General features: G+C 34.9%; 1 protein-coding gene across 6 annotated transcripts in view; it reads right to left on the bottom strand.

The window, feature by feature from the left end:
* Positions 1-16: 16 nt before the first annotated feature.
* The window catches only part of RPS6KA3 (ribosomal protein S6 kinase A3), an 80,809-nt gene continuing 65,099 nt past the window's right edge, over positions 17-15,726 (bottom strand). For all 6 annotated transcript variants that reach the window (XM_074814679.1, XM_074814680.1, XM_074814678.1 and 3 more), the window contains 6 exons: positions 12,730-12,888; positions 9,095-9,256; positions 8,827-8,903; positions 7,616-7,733; positions 5,330-5,470; positions 17-4,162 (listed from right to left, as the gene is read on the bottom strand). In XM_074814679.1, the coding sequence (XP_074670780.1) occupies positions 4,040-4,162; positions 5,330-5,470; positions 7,616-7,733; positions 8,827-8,903; positions 9,095-9,256; positions 12,730-12,888 (780 nt within the window). In that variant the 3' untranslated portion in view covers positions 17-4,039. The remainder of the gene's footprint in view (positions 4,163-5,329; positions 5,471-7,615; positions 7,734-8,826; positions 8,904-9,094; positions 9,257-12,729; positions 12,889-15,726) is intronic.

The following is a 15,726-nucleotide window of genomic DNA, read 5'->3' as shown; positions in this document are numbered from 1 at the left end:
GTAACCAAAAAAGCACTTTAAGATGGTTGAAAGTTTATTCATAGTAGAAATTTCAATTTCTTTTGAAGACTACAAAACCTGCCATGAGACAGGAGTACAAGCATTATCTTTCCAGAACTGTTCATAGTTACATCTGGAACAGTTCTAATTACACATTAATAGCATGATTGGAACATTTCCTAGATCAGACTCTGAATAAAACAATCATTTAAAGTATTCAGTACAATTTATTTTTTTTTTTTACTAGCATTTCAGTTCTATGACAGCAGTGACAAGCATCTAACAGATGCTAATGTAATGGTCTAGAACAAGGTACAATACCACTGTTTTCCTGGAACAGTACCTTAGACTCACTTACATGCCATGCTGAGAAAACTAGTATAAAGTATGATTGTATAGAATTGTAGAAAAATATTTTATCTGTGATTTTGTCATTTTTTAAAAATGTTTTAAGTAGTTTCCCCCCCCCAACTAGGTTGCAAAATAATTACATCCCTCATAAGTACACCTTCCCTTTGATTAGGTCAAGAGTATCAAGATAAAGCTAATCATTTACATCATTTTCATAAGTGAAAATTCATCTATTAACCATTGCTGCTTACTAAGGACCAGCATACTTTGAATCCTTTCCTTCCAATAATAGAAAAGCACAGCTTTAGTTGGTACACCACATTTACAAAAGCAAAACACACACAAAAAAATCCCAGATGCGTAAATCTATTTTCTTATGCCCATGTCTCTAGAAAAAAGTTTTAAATAGTCTCTTGAAAAACTTATAAGTTTCATTCAATGTTATAGTGATTACAAGTAAAGAACTTTGCCCTTACAGGATACAGATGACATTTAATGACTATTGCAACTACACTCTTCCCTCTGTTCTCTCATGCTCTCAAAGCACAGTAAGTGGTAATTTCACACTAAAAAAAAAGAACCACGGCCCACATATAGAAAATTCACCTGTATCTGCAGTCCTCCTTTTTTATCCTCTATGACTCTGTATCCTAGAGTCACTTGCTATGCTTTGCAGACAAAGCAGCAGTCCAGCAATGAATTCACACAGTGTGTCATATGTACTCACATTCTAATAGAAAGGTGCTGGGATTCAAAGAAGCATTATGTGGATTTCTTTATAGCTTCTAACAACTGCAGCTACAAAAACATAAAAATAAATGTGAAGGTTGTGAACATGGATCCAAAACAGGAAGTAAGGTACATAAAACCATGTAAATCTAATCTGTAAAATACACCTGCATAATCAGGCCCTTTATACCTTGGTAGCCCTTTATACTTTGGTTTAGAAAGTAACTTAAAAATATAGCGGATCTAGACTTCAACACACTCAAGTTAGCATGTGCTAAACTGCTCTGTTTTATTAGCATTTAAACTGTTCATCCTATGCTGCTATATACCTGACACAGTAGCAACATCTGTAAAGTCTAGACTAAATTAACAGCTTACTTGAGAATGTAGATACATAAAATACAGGAGTTAACTTTGCTTTGCTATTTGGCTAATGATCAATGAGCTTGAGGGCCACAAAATATTGCTAAAATAAAACTACTGAAAATACTTTTATATTATTTTCACATGGATATTGCCAATAGGGAAGCAGTTTAACACTTCCTCCTTTCGGGCTGTTCTTTGCTAGGTACCTGTATATACACACTGAGAACACACAAGAAATTTCTTCCTGAACTGAAATGCTATTATTGACACACTAGCAAGTACTGCTATTCCTTTATTTCAACAGTATCAGTTTTAAATGTTGTTTGTTGACAAGGTAAGATGATCTTCAGATTGACACATTTAAAAGCTACTCTGGAAGGTACAGTTTCTTGATTTTGATAAGCCTGATTTACAATCGCTAACAGGCTGAAAATATATTTTCTGAAAGGTAAGGTTTTACTGAATTACTCTGGAACTGCAGACACTGTCAAAGAAAAATTAAAAAGGTCTTCTTTTGCCTCTAGTTAAAGATGTTTCTTGAAAGAAGGGTAGATGCATCTGTACAGCTAAAGGGAACTTCAGTGCTAGAGGACCAAGTAAGGGAAAAAAATGCTAACTGCTTGGAAGAGCCATGTGTTCAAATTTCTGAGATCTAATTTAAAAATAAGAATCCTTATTCATAAAACCAATTCCTTAAGAACTATATGAGGAATTAAACATTTAACAGATTTTTAAGGGCAATAAAAGTGGGATCCTTTGCAAGTCTAACAAGGAAGCTTCCCCAAGGAACTCAGAAAAACTTGTGGCAGAAGGAATACTCTCACAATCATTTAGAGCAAATCTGTGGTGTCATAAAGATGATTCTCCCTTTCAACAAACCTCTGATGATTTCAGGGAAACTAGCAAATTAATGACCATAAAAGAAATATAATACCCCTAAATCAAGAAAATACCTTCTTATGCAAAACACAAAATTGCACCTTTTAAATGGTATTGTTCACATAGAGCTGTTCACCCAGATGCATATTTATTAAAGCTGGAATTCCAAATAGCCATTTTCATATTTGAATGAGTTGGTGTAGCGTATCATTTTGGTAGAGTGGGACACTCACTGAATCCAAACACACTCCAGTGCACCTTCTCATGTGGGCAATTTGATCTTTCAAGAGTAGCCATCAAGATGCACCTTTAATTACTTAAGACACCAAGAGGCCCAGAATATTAAAAGTTTAGATATTAGTATTTAAAATTAGTCTTTCACCCTCCTTACAAACTTGCTTCCACCTGGGGAGAAGTGAGAACACTCACTCTGAACAGCTTTGTCTTACCTGACTGGGACAATACTATTTTCCTGGCAAATTATAACGAACCTTTTCTAACCCCTGACGGATCTGAATGACTGTCCTCTCATTTTGCTTTGGATGTCAATTAAAATTATTGGAAAATAACTGACAGAACATTAGATCCAACCGCAATGAACACAGTTTAAACCTACTTTTTGCAGGGTTCTGCTTATTAGCGGACAATAAGTTTTGCAGTATCTTCAATGTTGCCTTTCTTCAATAATGCCAACATTCACTGAACAAATCCTTTGCAGCTTAAAAGTCACAGACTAGAGATAAAATATTAACAATGGATTATAAGAATAAACAATATAGAAATGTCCTCTATCAGAAAGTATTTAGCAATGATTCCTGAGTCCAGAGATTAGATGGGAGAGAATAAATGGGAGGGGGGGGGGAACAAAAGACAGTGAGATACGGAGCAAGTTATCTTTTTTCTGGGTTACACTACCTATTGAATATATAGCATGGTGAAAGATCCACTGTTTCAGTTTTGAATACTATAAACAGTATCCTGATTTTCATAGCATGACATGCAGCGTCAAAAACATGGAAATGTAGAAAAGACACAGGCAAGGAGAAATACATATTCATAGTATTACATTCAATAGCTGTTTAACAGTCAGGCTTCTCTTAGAACTGTCGAACAACACTGATTAATCCAGGTGAACTGTTTAATCAGACTTAATTGTCAAAATGATTAATAATATCTAAGTAAAACAAGGCATGTATACATTAAAGAAAACAGCACGGAAATGTACTGCTGTGAACTGTTTACAAAAACATACAAAATGTTGGATGGCACAAAGTATATAGTGCTAATATAAACAGATTGTTTAAGCTAAGTGCTTAACATAAACTGTCCATCTCTACCTGTAACAAAGAATATTTTAGGGGACAAAAAATATTCCTTATAAAAATAATGCTATGTGGTGCAGAGTGCTTTATTCAGTGTATTTTTGACAGAGGTGGCATTCATAATTCTTCTGGTTTATTCAGTTGTGAACATGATTGTTTTTGTTGTGTTTCCACTTGTCACTCCATTTGAAGCTCCAGTAAGATCAGTAACTTGCCATCAACAGTTTAAAGCGAGAATAGATGAAAGCAGCAGCAGCAGCAGGAGCAGCAGCATTATAGGTACCAGCTGGGACAGAGTGTGCTTGCAGGTATCTGTCAGATATGTGCTACCTGTCGCCATGATTTGTGCTATCATCTTATGCCATGGTACCAAATATCTGGTTGAGGTCACTTCACAGGGCTGTTGAGGTAATTTTTTTTATACCTCTCCTCTGAGCAAGAGTAGAACGGCCGACTGGCTCCAAAACCGGTGACTGATTACGATTCAAAGCAGAGTAAGTTGCTGCCATTGCACCCTGTGGGGCAGAGGGGACAAAAACCAAGAAGACCACTTGTGACTGATGCACACACTAGAGATCACACAGCTCTAAGTGCCAGAGATTCTGAACGAGTTTTAGCTTCCAGTCTACTTTCATCTACAAAACAGAAACGTACCACTGCATTATTCAAATACTAGTAGTGTTAGGAGTGAGTGTTTTTTAAGGTAATAAATAGTTTTCAGATCAATCTAAAGCAATTTTACCTTGCTTAAAAAGCCAAACCCAGAAGGTAGAAGATATATTGTTAAATTAAGTTCTCTATCCATGCTTTGCAAGATAGTTGGGGAATGAAATCCCATCGTTATGCTGTTTCTGCTCATCACTTATATAACCATTTTGGTTTTCAACAAAATAAAAAAATCGCCCACATTATTCAGCACATGAAGAATTATTTAAAAAGTTAGAAAGTTGTGAGCCGTGGAATCAGAACTTCCGCCTCTTTCCACCTGTGTGTTTTGGATGCTGGAAATTTCTAATAGGTGACTCAGAGAGAGTGTTAATTATATTCTTCAGATCCCTTTTATGTTGCATGACAGAGATTCTTGGATGTAGCACTGAAGGCAGAGTGGAATAGACAGAAGTAGAATTGAATTATTTTTGATTTCTGCTTGTTCAAAATGAAAAGTTTATCAGAGTCAAAACCAGATTGTGTTTCAGAGTGCAGAACAGTATGATACCATATTAATTAACACTGCCTTTTTGAGTTCTTTTTAGCTTATAATGTGATCATGAAGTATACTGTTTTCTTTTAGTCACTGACAATTAACCTCCTCTGAAACTGTAAAATTAGCCAAACTATTTTTCAGCTCCCTTGTAGTCACCTGACAACACTTTCACTATCAGAAGAATGATTTCTTCTATGCTGGCTTCTTAAGGCAGTTAAGCTTCCCAGTGTAAGTCAGTCCAAAATATTTCAGACCTAAGAAAATGAAAGTCTTTTGAAAAAGTGTTATCCATGAGTGGGTTCTTATGAAATCCTACTACATATTACAAGCTCACTATATGGCTTAGTGCAACTCCCACTCATAACAACTTTTAAATAGTATTTAGAGGAAACACATGCTACAGTAAATTTTTTTAAAAAACATCCTTTTGTTTACACTAATTTTGGCTACACAGCAAGCTGAACTAGTATCTATTTACCTTCACTAAATGGGGAGCATCCTGCCTGTTCAGCTGGTATTGAGGCAACTGGTCACAGTGAACTATCCAGGGGTGACCAAGAACTTGGGCTGCAGTCAATCTCTGATGTGGGTCAACATGAAGCATTTTTGAAACAAGGTCCTGTCAGTAATATACAAAGAGTTAATGCAAATAACAGTAAAACTTCAGCTTTAACACAGATTATAGTTCAAACTTGAAGATTTTAGTGCTATAATAATGTCAGTTTGAAACAGCTGGAAAACTGCCCAGCAATGCCTTAACACTGTATTTTTTAATTATGTGATTTAATGGATGTTTAGTAACACAACAGGAAGGCATCCAATTAAGTGAGGCAAAAGCCACAAACAAAAATATGCACCTTGGGCTAGAGTAGAGGCCCCACTATACCAGTATTTTAACAATGACAAATAGCAGATATGTAGGAAATAAGTATTGAAAAAGGAAAAATCAAGAAAACAGAGATGATCCTTCCGCTTGCATGACTTCCCTGTGTCTAACAATCTTTCAACAACTGTGCAAGGTGAAAGTTGAATTTTAGTACTCCTGCTGGCCATATACATACCTATAGGGATTTTTACCTCACCCCATCTGAACTAATTTTGCTGCTTATACTTTTTTTCCCCCACCCCTTCTCAAACATCTTTCACAGTTGTTTCACAACTAAGTTGTGAACCTCATGAACAGGTATTTAATTTTGTTTGGTTTTTAACTTCTGCAGAATATATTAATTGAATTATTCCTGATTGTCCTAATAAAATCATATGAGAAAAAAGGAATTAGTCTTTCCTTCTTTGTACCATCAGTAAGATGATCTCTTTTGTCTGTCATGTCAGTCAACTCTGCTGAGATGAAACACCGTATTCTATTTACTCGCTTTACATGGAAGTGGCTCTCGAGATCTGATCAGATTTTCACCTTCATTTTGGTACATCCTTTTCTATCACCTTTTCAACTTCTATTTTATCTTCTTCAAATTATGGTAGTGAGAATTGCATACGACACTCAAGATGAATTGTTGAAAACAAATTTATACAGCAGCATAATATTTTATAGATGACTTCAGATGTCAGTCAGTAAGGGTAAAGTGTAAATAACATTTCTACATTAAGCAATTACTTGTGGAGAAAAACATTTAGTTGACTACAACTAGATTTAAGATAATTGAAGTTACATGAGCAATACTGGACATTTTCATATAAAACACTATTTGTTTTATGTTCAAACTCTTTTTGAATTTCAAAGATATTAAAAAGGAATCTAAGATTTTTTTTACATGGCTGATAGGTTTTTGGTTCATTCTAGACTCCCAAGTACAACTGAACATAACGGCACTGAAGGAAGAAAAAGCCAATGCTACCAGATTAGTGTAAACATGTTATTCTAATAGGTTAATTTGTCAATCAAATGAATGACGTGATTTGTGGGAACATGGTGAGTTATGAGAATAGTACCATTAGAAAGCACATCACAAATCAATTAGCAAGAAAGAGCACAATATATTAGACGACCTTTTTGGGAAAACTAGCACTTTACTGTAGCTACCCAGAAGGGACATAAAGCATATTGCACAGTTAAGTTTAGAGTCTATTTGCTATAAAAAAAAAAATGTACTTCTCAAAAAAATAAAGTTGTCTAAAATTTTTACTTTGTACAAACACAGTAAGAAAATATAATACTTCAGTGGTTTTTGTTTTGTTTTTTTAAGTAGATATGACATCCTTAAGGACCAAAAGTTCTTAAAGAACTTAAAAGAATAAACTGCTCAAATCCTAATGAAAGAGTATGAGATAAACTGTCTTGGGTAACTCTGAAGAACTGACCCGAACAGAAAAATGTGAAAAACTATTTATTTTTCTAGTGTGAATCAGTGGAGGATATGGTAATGATCGTAATATTTTCATTATCCTGATTTAGACTATCTGTACGATTTTTTGAATATCGTGCTTCCACATGAAGTTTTGTTACAGCATTTCTCATCATGATTGCGCATGTGTGTGAATACTGATAAAATACACTATATTTCTAAGGACAGTTGTTAACCTCTATAGTATAAGGCACACCTTTTTTTCTTCCTACACACAAGTGACTGTTGAAACAGTGATCATAAATAGAGAACACAGTTCAAGGCACATAAAGGATCAGATCAGTATTTTAAAATAACAATGGGTGGAACTTAGTCATGTACAATATAACATATACATTATAAGCAACATGTTACATTGCAATCCATTTCCATTGCTCGAAGGACAAAACAAATATACTTGCCTTAGCTGTATCTGAAACGGTATTCCAATACCCACCGCTGAGAGAGAACTTTCCACTACCTATTCGGGCCAAAATCTCCTCTGGGGTATCATCAGGACCATTTGCAAACGGAGTGTAGCTGTTTAACCAAACAATTTCAATATTAAGAACTTTCATAACCTGGACCTTAATAGTTATTACAAGTCTGATCATAACATTCAGTGAGTTCAACATAATTATAGGCAACAGATAGTCAGATAGGTGTAAAAAAAAATGATTCTTAACACATGAACACGCATGCACTGACTACAGATCTGTTCTTACTGTATATATTCCCTCTATATCAGGTCTGAAAACCAGATTTTTCCTATAGCTAAGTACTGGATTACAGAAAGTATTCCTTAAGCCTTCATATTTTAGTGAAGTAATAAAACAAGCTGTTATAAAATTAAATGTGAAGAAATTATGAGGAGTCTGAAAAAGACTAAATGATGGTTTGATACTAGAGGAAGGAAGGTATAGCAATTTTCCTTGCTTCACTATAAGCATTCTTGCTGCTACCAGAATATCCACAACTAAAAAGAAGATATATTTAAAAACAAATATGTTTGTCACTTATTTATTTTAAAATGCCAAAATGTCTCTGAGGATGTTAACTCTTAACCAAAGTGGCAATCTGAATAATCCGGCAGAAAAGATAATCTTATTTGGCAGGTGCAATAGCAACTATCTTTTGAACTTGTGGAACTATAGCTGAATTTATTGTTCATCATCTTTTATACAACTAATTTCTGTTGCATAGATAAATGCATTTCTATGCATGTATTACATCCTAACTGCATCACTTCAAACTATTCAGTGGCTGAATTTTGCACACAATCATGCTTCGATGCATTGCAATTATATTTGCAACATGTATTTCCTTCAACATATATGCTGCTTAATCAGCTAATTTTCACATGAAACAATTAATTCTTACTCCTAAATCACTATAAAGCAGAAATGAAAACACCTAAAATAGATGAGATCATAAGAAGCCAAGAATTTTTCACATCAGTCCCTGTAAACTTGGATTCTACTGAAGGCAAAGCATGTTCTACGCCCACTGAAGACAAAATTGAGATTAATCAGTGCCTTGATAGAAAAATCTTCATCAGTGGGCCTACATTTATTATTTTTTTGTTTATATTGGTTTGCTATTCTACAGCAAAACAAACTAAAATTACCCTTACCCAGTAAGCATGGTGTAAAGTAGAACACCAAGGCTCCATATGTCACATGCAGCATCATAACCTTGCCTCTTTAAAACCTGAGGAAACAAACGTTTCTTCTGAGAAAAATGCTTAGAAATGCTTTGATCATGCCATAAAAATAGTGAGATTTCAAATTTTAGTGTTTACAAAGTGATTTAACTTGTTACACAAGAATGAAACAAATGTCTAATTAGCAAAAAAATCCAATAAAAATAAATCAAGGCATATAAGCTATCATGGTATTTACCTCTGGTGCAACAAAGTTTGCTGTGTAACATGGAGTCATCAGAAGACCATTTTCTGCTCGTAGTTGTTTTGCAAAGCCAAAGTCACAAATTCGAATTGATTCTGGATTACCAGATTCATCAACATAAAGAATATTGCTAGGCTTCAAGTCTCGATGCACAACCTAAAGAAATAAAACAAATCACTAAATACAATAAGCTAAACATATGAAAGGCTTTATATTGTAATTATAAATTCTGCTACCTAATTTAAAATCTCCAATCAGCAATCAGTTTCCAGATTTCCAGCTTCTAACATCAGCTGCAGTATTCTGATGCTCAGTGGTGTTTAGAGGACTACAGGTCTACCCAGGAAACTAAAGACCCCTCCAGACATCCCACTCCCCCTTAAAAAATTTGTACAGACAGTTCCAGATGTCTTGTTCTAATGGGTGAATATTTGTATTTCCTATTTTAACATGCATACACCTTTGGCTAGTAATATCTTTTGGAGTCATGGATATCCGCAGCTGCTGATGCACCACTGTGCTATGTAACAACACACTAGTTATTGCTGGAGTAACCCTATATATTCCATTTTCTTCATTCAGATAGTCTGAATTAATCTCAAGTGCAAACATTGAAGGCCTGATTAAGGAGGAATTTTAATACAGTTCTGCCAAAAAATAACTAAATATATCAAAGAGCAATGGACTCCTAATGGACTGTCATGTCAAAAAAAGCCCGTACTGGTTCCCAAGTGCCGTTTTGAAGGGGCTTGAGATGTAAAAGGCTTGACAAAAACTGTAGAAGTTGCTAAAGTTTTGGCAGAATCAATCTGATCTTATTTGAAGCTATGTTATAACAAGCCTGAGTAAAACCTGGAATGTGCAAAGACAGTCTTTGAAATCAGATGACCTGTTATATTTTCTTCACAAGCCTTCTAGAGTCTGCTCTCTGTAAAGAGCTGTAAGACAGCAGAGTGGATCTAAATGTTCTCTTTTAAATATTTAAATAGACTTGCTATGAAGGCCTTTATCTTTCTGATTGTTCTATGTATTTGACTAATAATAAACACAGCTTTTCATGATTAAATTTGAATAGAAGAGATTGTGGTGAAATATTTTAAGAAGAAAATCACATTAGAATGAGAAGATACCCCAAAACTCCTGCAAGTAAATGATGGGCAGAATCAGAAGTTCTATGCACTCCTCCAGGAAGCTAGCAGTGTTTCAGGAAAGTAATATAAGACCAAGAAGTAAAAGACTGCAGAGGGTCTGTACATTGTAAAGCCATTCAACACAGCAGGTCTATCTATTAGAGGCTTTTTCTGCATGCAAATACGCTGCAATTCTCAGATTTAACAAAGCAAATACTTAAAATTATGGAAATAAGCACCTTGTAAACTGAAATACAGAAGTGATATTAAAGAATTTGAGCTGGAACAGTAGATGTTAAGGGGAACATCCTGGCTTCAGATGTCAGTATGAGAGAACTGGCTCTTGATAGCCTTCATTTTTTAGTGTTCAGACAGACTAGAATCCTTTATTTTCTAAGTAATGAATGAAAACATCCTTTACTGCTCCAAGAGGCAGAAGAAAAAAACCACAGTTTTATTCTAGTTGGTGGGGTTTTTTTAAATAGATTCTAAAAGGGGCAGGAAAGGAAGAGGTGGGCAACAGAAGCAGCACAGAGCTGAGGATTTGGCAGACTGTTTCTACAACCAGTCTGCTCTAGTTGTACTTTTTTTTTTTTTGAAGGGGAAGCAATTCGCAAGTGGGCGGAAGAGTAAGTGTAACAGTCTAGTTCAAATCCAAATACTAATTCCAAGGCAATCAAAATGTTTATGTCAAAGAATAATAAAATACCTTCCTGTATTAAGCTGTTTTCCCAAAGGTGAATTTTAAAAAGATATCAGATGTTTAGATTATATTGTATTTTGCACAGAAATAACATTTTATTGTAGAGCAGAAGAAGAGAGCAAAACAGTATGCAGGACATTTCAGTTCTTTATTGTTTAGCATCATGTTTTGATTAGCAGTCTCAATCATCTACCAGCATGCAGAAGTATTCTGCTCCAAGATGACATGATACTTCTTGTTTATCCTTTTTACAATGTCTGCTGTGCCAACCCTTAATTGTTGTATGCTGGCCCTAATACTTTTAGAATGATTTGGGAGAGAGTTGGAAGTATTGCTTACCCTGAGGAGGAGGACTGCATTCCTGCTTAGCTAATTTTCAGTTCAAAAGTATCCTATGAATGTCCATGAGGAAACTCCTTCTGTGAAGGGTTGTGGAGGCTGCACACAGATTCAGAGTCTGTCAAATCAGATATTACCTAATACCATATTCAAATGAGCTATCTCCTCTGGTGTCCAGAACTACAAAAGGAAAATCCACTGAAGACAGGGAGGACTCTTCCAGATAAAAATTAGACTACTGAAGTGCTCACTATTTACATATATGGCCACCTTTCATGCAGAAGTGTACTTAACATAAGATGACCCAAAAATTTCCAAAAGTAAAAGTTCCAAAAAGCATGTGATCTAATGCAAATTAAAATGCCAATATTTACAGAGATCTACAGTAGACAAACAAACAAAGGCCCCTAAAATCCCTTGATGCAAGGACACTAGGTCTTTTTTGGCCACATGTGGTAAAAAGGAACCAAGTTATCATTTATGTTATTCTATTACTTATATTTCCAAACAGAAGGTATCGAGGTTTATTCATAATTCCCATGGATGCTGCTGGCCAAAGATTCTAGTCCTGTACACACAGGCTCAAATAAAAACCTACATGTGAGCAAGCAACTGAAGAAAGTGATGAATCACAGAAGATACACCAGATAACTTTGAGCGTAAAATTTCTAAAATAATAGCTCCCAGAAATGACAGTGTGTGCTGAAATGTTATTTGTTTCTTAAAATAATTTGAGTACTATGTGTTCCAAAGCATCTTTTCTTGGATAACGATATTAGGTGTTAGCAACTTGACTTTTTCCTTGCACCCTTGCTTTCTGCTTTTTCTCTATCCCCCTTTTCTTGTTTACTTAAAAATGCAACACGACTTGTCATTCTTGCCATGCTATTGTCACACCGGTCTCCTCTACCTTTGAACTACTTCTCCTGTCTCCAAATTTATTTCCTGAAGCATTAATTTTCTTTCTCCTAGCAGTCCACTGCAACTTCCTGACCCTATGGCACAGAAGTTAAAAGTCATAAGCCATGCTCTTCAAAACCAAGAAGTGGAAGAAATTGCAAGTGTGATAGGTGGTGGAAAATAAATTTTCAGGTTCTATCACAGGATGGGTTGAATTACATTAGGTCCTGTGGCTAAGCAACAGTACCGGTCCTACCATTTCTTCCTCACTTACTTCCTCTCATATCATCTCTATTAATCATTATCTGCATATTCCACAGAACTGCTGACAGACTGCATGAAGGACAGCAGAAACAGTTGCATAATCTCCGTTATCTGGACATCTACACAGCTTATGAGGAATGTTCTGATTTCGACACAAATGCCTGCTGCAATGTAATTATTTACCAGAAATGACTCAATTACCATACAGAAGAACACATCAAGATATGAGTTTATAATTCTGAAAGGGAAAAATATTAACATCTATAAGCATTTTGTCCAAGATGAAAACTTACCCCTTGTGCATGGAGATATTCAACCGTTTTTGTTATTGTGAACAGAACAGCACTAGCTTCTCGTTCTGAGAAAAATTTTTGCCTGAGGATTTTATCCAGCAATTCTCCTCCTTTCATAAGTTCTGTTACTACGTATACGTATTTTCCATCATCATACACCTGCAAAGAGTACATGAAGATGTAAATTTCAAAATATTTATTCTCTACTATCTTCCTGTGAAATGCATAGAGATAGTGCAGGTGCATCCACAAGCTTTCTTCAATTATTTTTCCCCATATTTCTCACCCCACACACTATCCAACCACTGTTCATCTTCAGAAATGAACACAAAACCTTCTACAAAAAGGCAGTACAGTAATGAAATAACATAAAAATACCAGCATGTAACTGTTTAAAGACAAAAAAAGATGAATAATATGTAGTTTTCCCCACATAGTTTTACTGAAACAAATTAAACTAGATATGGGAGAAATTAAGAAGTAGTAATAAATGGAAACTAGTCTAATTAAGGCAAAACCAGAGCTAATTCTAGAAGCAGTTATTGCACCAAATTACAAGTATGTTCAGTTGGAATGATCTCTGTTCAGTCAGACAAAAAGAAGAAATAAATCTAAGTTCAGCTCAAATGAAGCTCTACGAAGACTGAAGTTAATTCATGCAAAGCTGCGATAATAAAAGCCTACAACTTACACATTACCCTGCACATAAAGCCTAAACCAAAGTCTGAAATTATTAAAATATGTATATTTTAGTACTTATTTCTAGTTATGGAAAACAGCTTAATTTTTGCATGGCTTTTATCTTTTATGGAAACAATAGTTGATAATTATTTATATTATCACTAGGGGGCACTACAGACTGAACTATACCAAAACATATTCTCAGGCATACTTAAGCATTTCATTTCAGTTGCACTTTCTTGGGCTTTTAACTTAATCCAGAAAGTGGTTCCTGCTTTAGCAAAACCTTTTGCAGACTCTGCTCCCTATTATTTCAACCTATTTTTTACGGTGACGTTGGAATTGTTCTCTTCAGTAATACATGCGAAATAAAAATTAGTTTGTGTTTACGTAGAAACAATTATCCAAGTTGTAAAATAAATTTAGGGATAGATATCAGTTAAATAAAAAAAAAAAAGAGCATTCATCCCAATTTCCTTGTCTTAAGATACCTGGGAAATACAGGCTACTAAAAGTTTTAAGCTTAGAGATTTTTGTGCTCTTATAAATCCTTTTAGTATAGTCTTTCTCACCAAATAAAAAAAGGGGAAGAGTGTTAAAGAAATAATTCTGCAGGCTTTACAAGCTTATGATCTTAAGGAGAGGAAGACATGACAGGTTTCTATGTTCTAACAGCAATTTTTTCCCCCATGAAGTAAATGGCCGATCATCAGAATGTGCTTGTATTAAGACTTTAAATATTACATGGTGTTAAAAAGCAGAATTATCTAATTCTAGATACTAAACTGGATTTTAGATTTTTTTTTAATAGGCAAGTTCTCTGTAATCCTGGTATAACATGAGGAGATAAGCTTTTTTCATCTGACATGACAGAGCATACACATCTCAGTACTGCAGAGGGCATTCAAGCAAAATTTGCATTTGATTACTATTTTATCTGCTACCCCTTGCTGGTCCTGTCTGCCTGCCAAAAAAAAAAAGCCACCACAAACAAATCATGCCCCTCACCCCGATTTCTCTAATGGTATTATCAATTTAGTTGTTTGCATTAAATGCTGTTCAAGTTTTCTGCACAGTATTGTGCTGAGATCATAAATGTGATGCTTGTTTTTAAAATGAACTCCTGGCACATGCCAAAGATCAGTCAGTATGTCTTCTCTACCAGGCAAACTGGAAGAAACTATGGTGAGAAACAGATGCAGGCACATGAACAAAATATAAGGTAATGAAGAAAGAGAACATGTTTTTTGCAAAGCGAAATAAGATTTCACATACATATTAGGCGGTTTTTTGAACTCATAATAAGCACTTGGACAGGGAGACTGGATATACTGTATTCAGGTTTCTAAAATGCTTCTGGAAAAGATTCTTCAGCCAATGCTTTAAATAACTCAAAACAGGGCAAAAGTTCTGTTATAGAACAGTAACTAATAGATAAAAAGGGTAAAATACATATAATGGTCCGGCACAGGAAGCTTCTAGGTAATGGTTTGTTGGAAGCCGTGTGCTTCCTCCATTCTTACACTGTTTCCTAGGCATCCACTAATGGCCACTGTCAGAGGCAGGATATTGGATAAGAAGGACATCTGATTTAGCACAATATAGCTCCTTCTTTTGTTTATATACTGTGTAACTGAAAAAGACCACTGATAACAATCAGAAGGAAAAACCCCAGAGGACTGTGCATTGCAGAAAGAATTTGGTCTTTTGAATATCCATTGTTTCAATCCAAACACCTTCAGAATTAAATTACACAAAAAGGCTGAGCAAGAATGAAAATTTCCATTCTAAGCTAAATTCAAATATTACTGCATTCATTCTTGAAATACAAGAAAAGAAATAAATAATTTCTCACAGAACAGTGATTTCTAAAGGCATGTACTTAAATGCTGAAACATTTTATGTTGGCGCTTCAAAATAAAAACATTTGAATTTTGGTGTGGAACTGAATAAAAAATTGAGCCAAATCAACATTGAGTTTTACCTGTACAATAATACATAGAGCTATTGATGAGGTTGAGACCTGAAGGCCAAGTACTCTTTATTCTTTCCTCTGAAAGCTGTAATAACACACCACTATATTGTGGGATATGCAAGCAATCTACCCCATGCATCTATATTAGAACAATGAAAACTTAAACCAATGTTAAATTCTTACAATAGTGGATCTTATACAAATTTCTATTACATATGAATCCTTTTACATATTACATCTATTACATATGAATACTTCTTTCCTTACACTGGACATACTTCCCTAAACTCTGCTTGGGGAATTGATCTGGAGTAGAAATAAGTGAGAATTACAACCTTTCT

Source organism: Strix aluco, chromosome 2 (genome assembly GCF_031877795.1).
Source record: "Strix aluco isolate bStrAlu1 chromosome 2, bStrAlu1.hap1, whole genome shotgun sequence".
NCBI lineage: Eukaryota > Metazoa > Chordata > Aves > Strigiformes > Strigidae > Strix > Strix aluco.
Note: the sequence above shows the minus strand (reverse complement) of the source record. Positions and strands in the feature narration are given on the sequence as shown.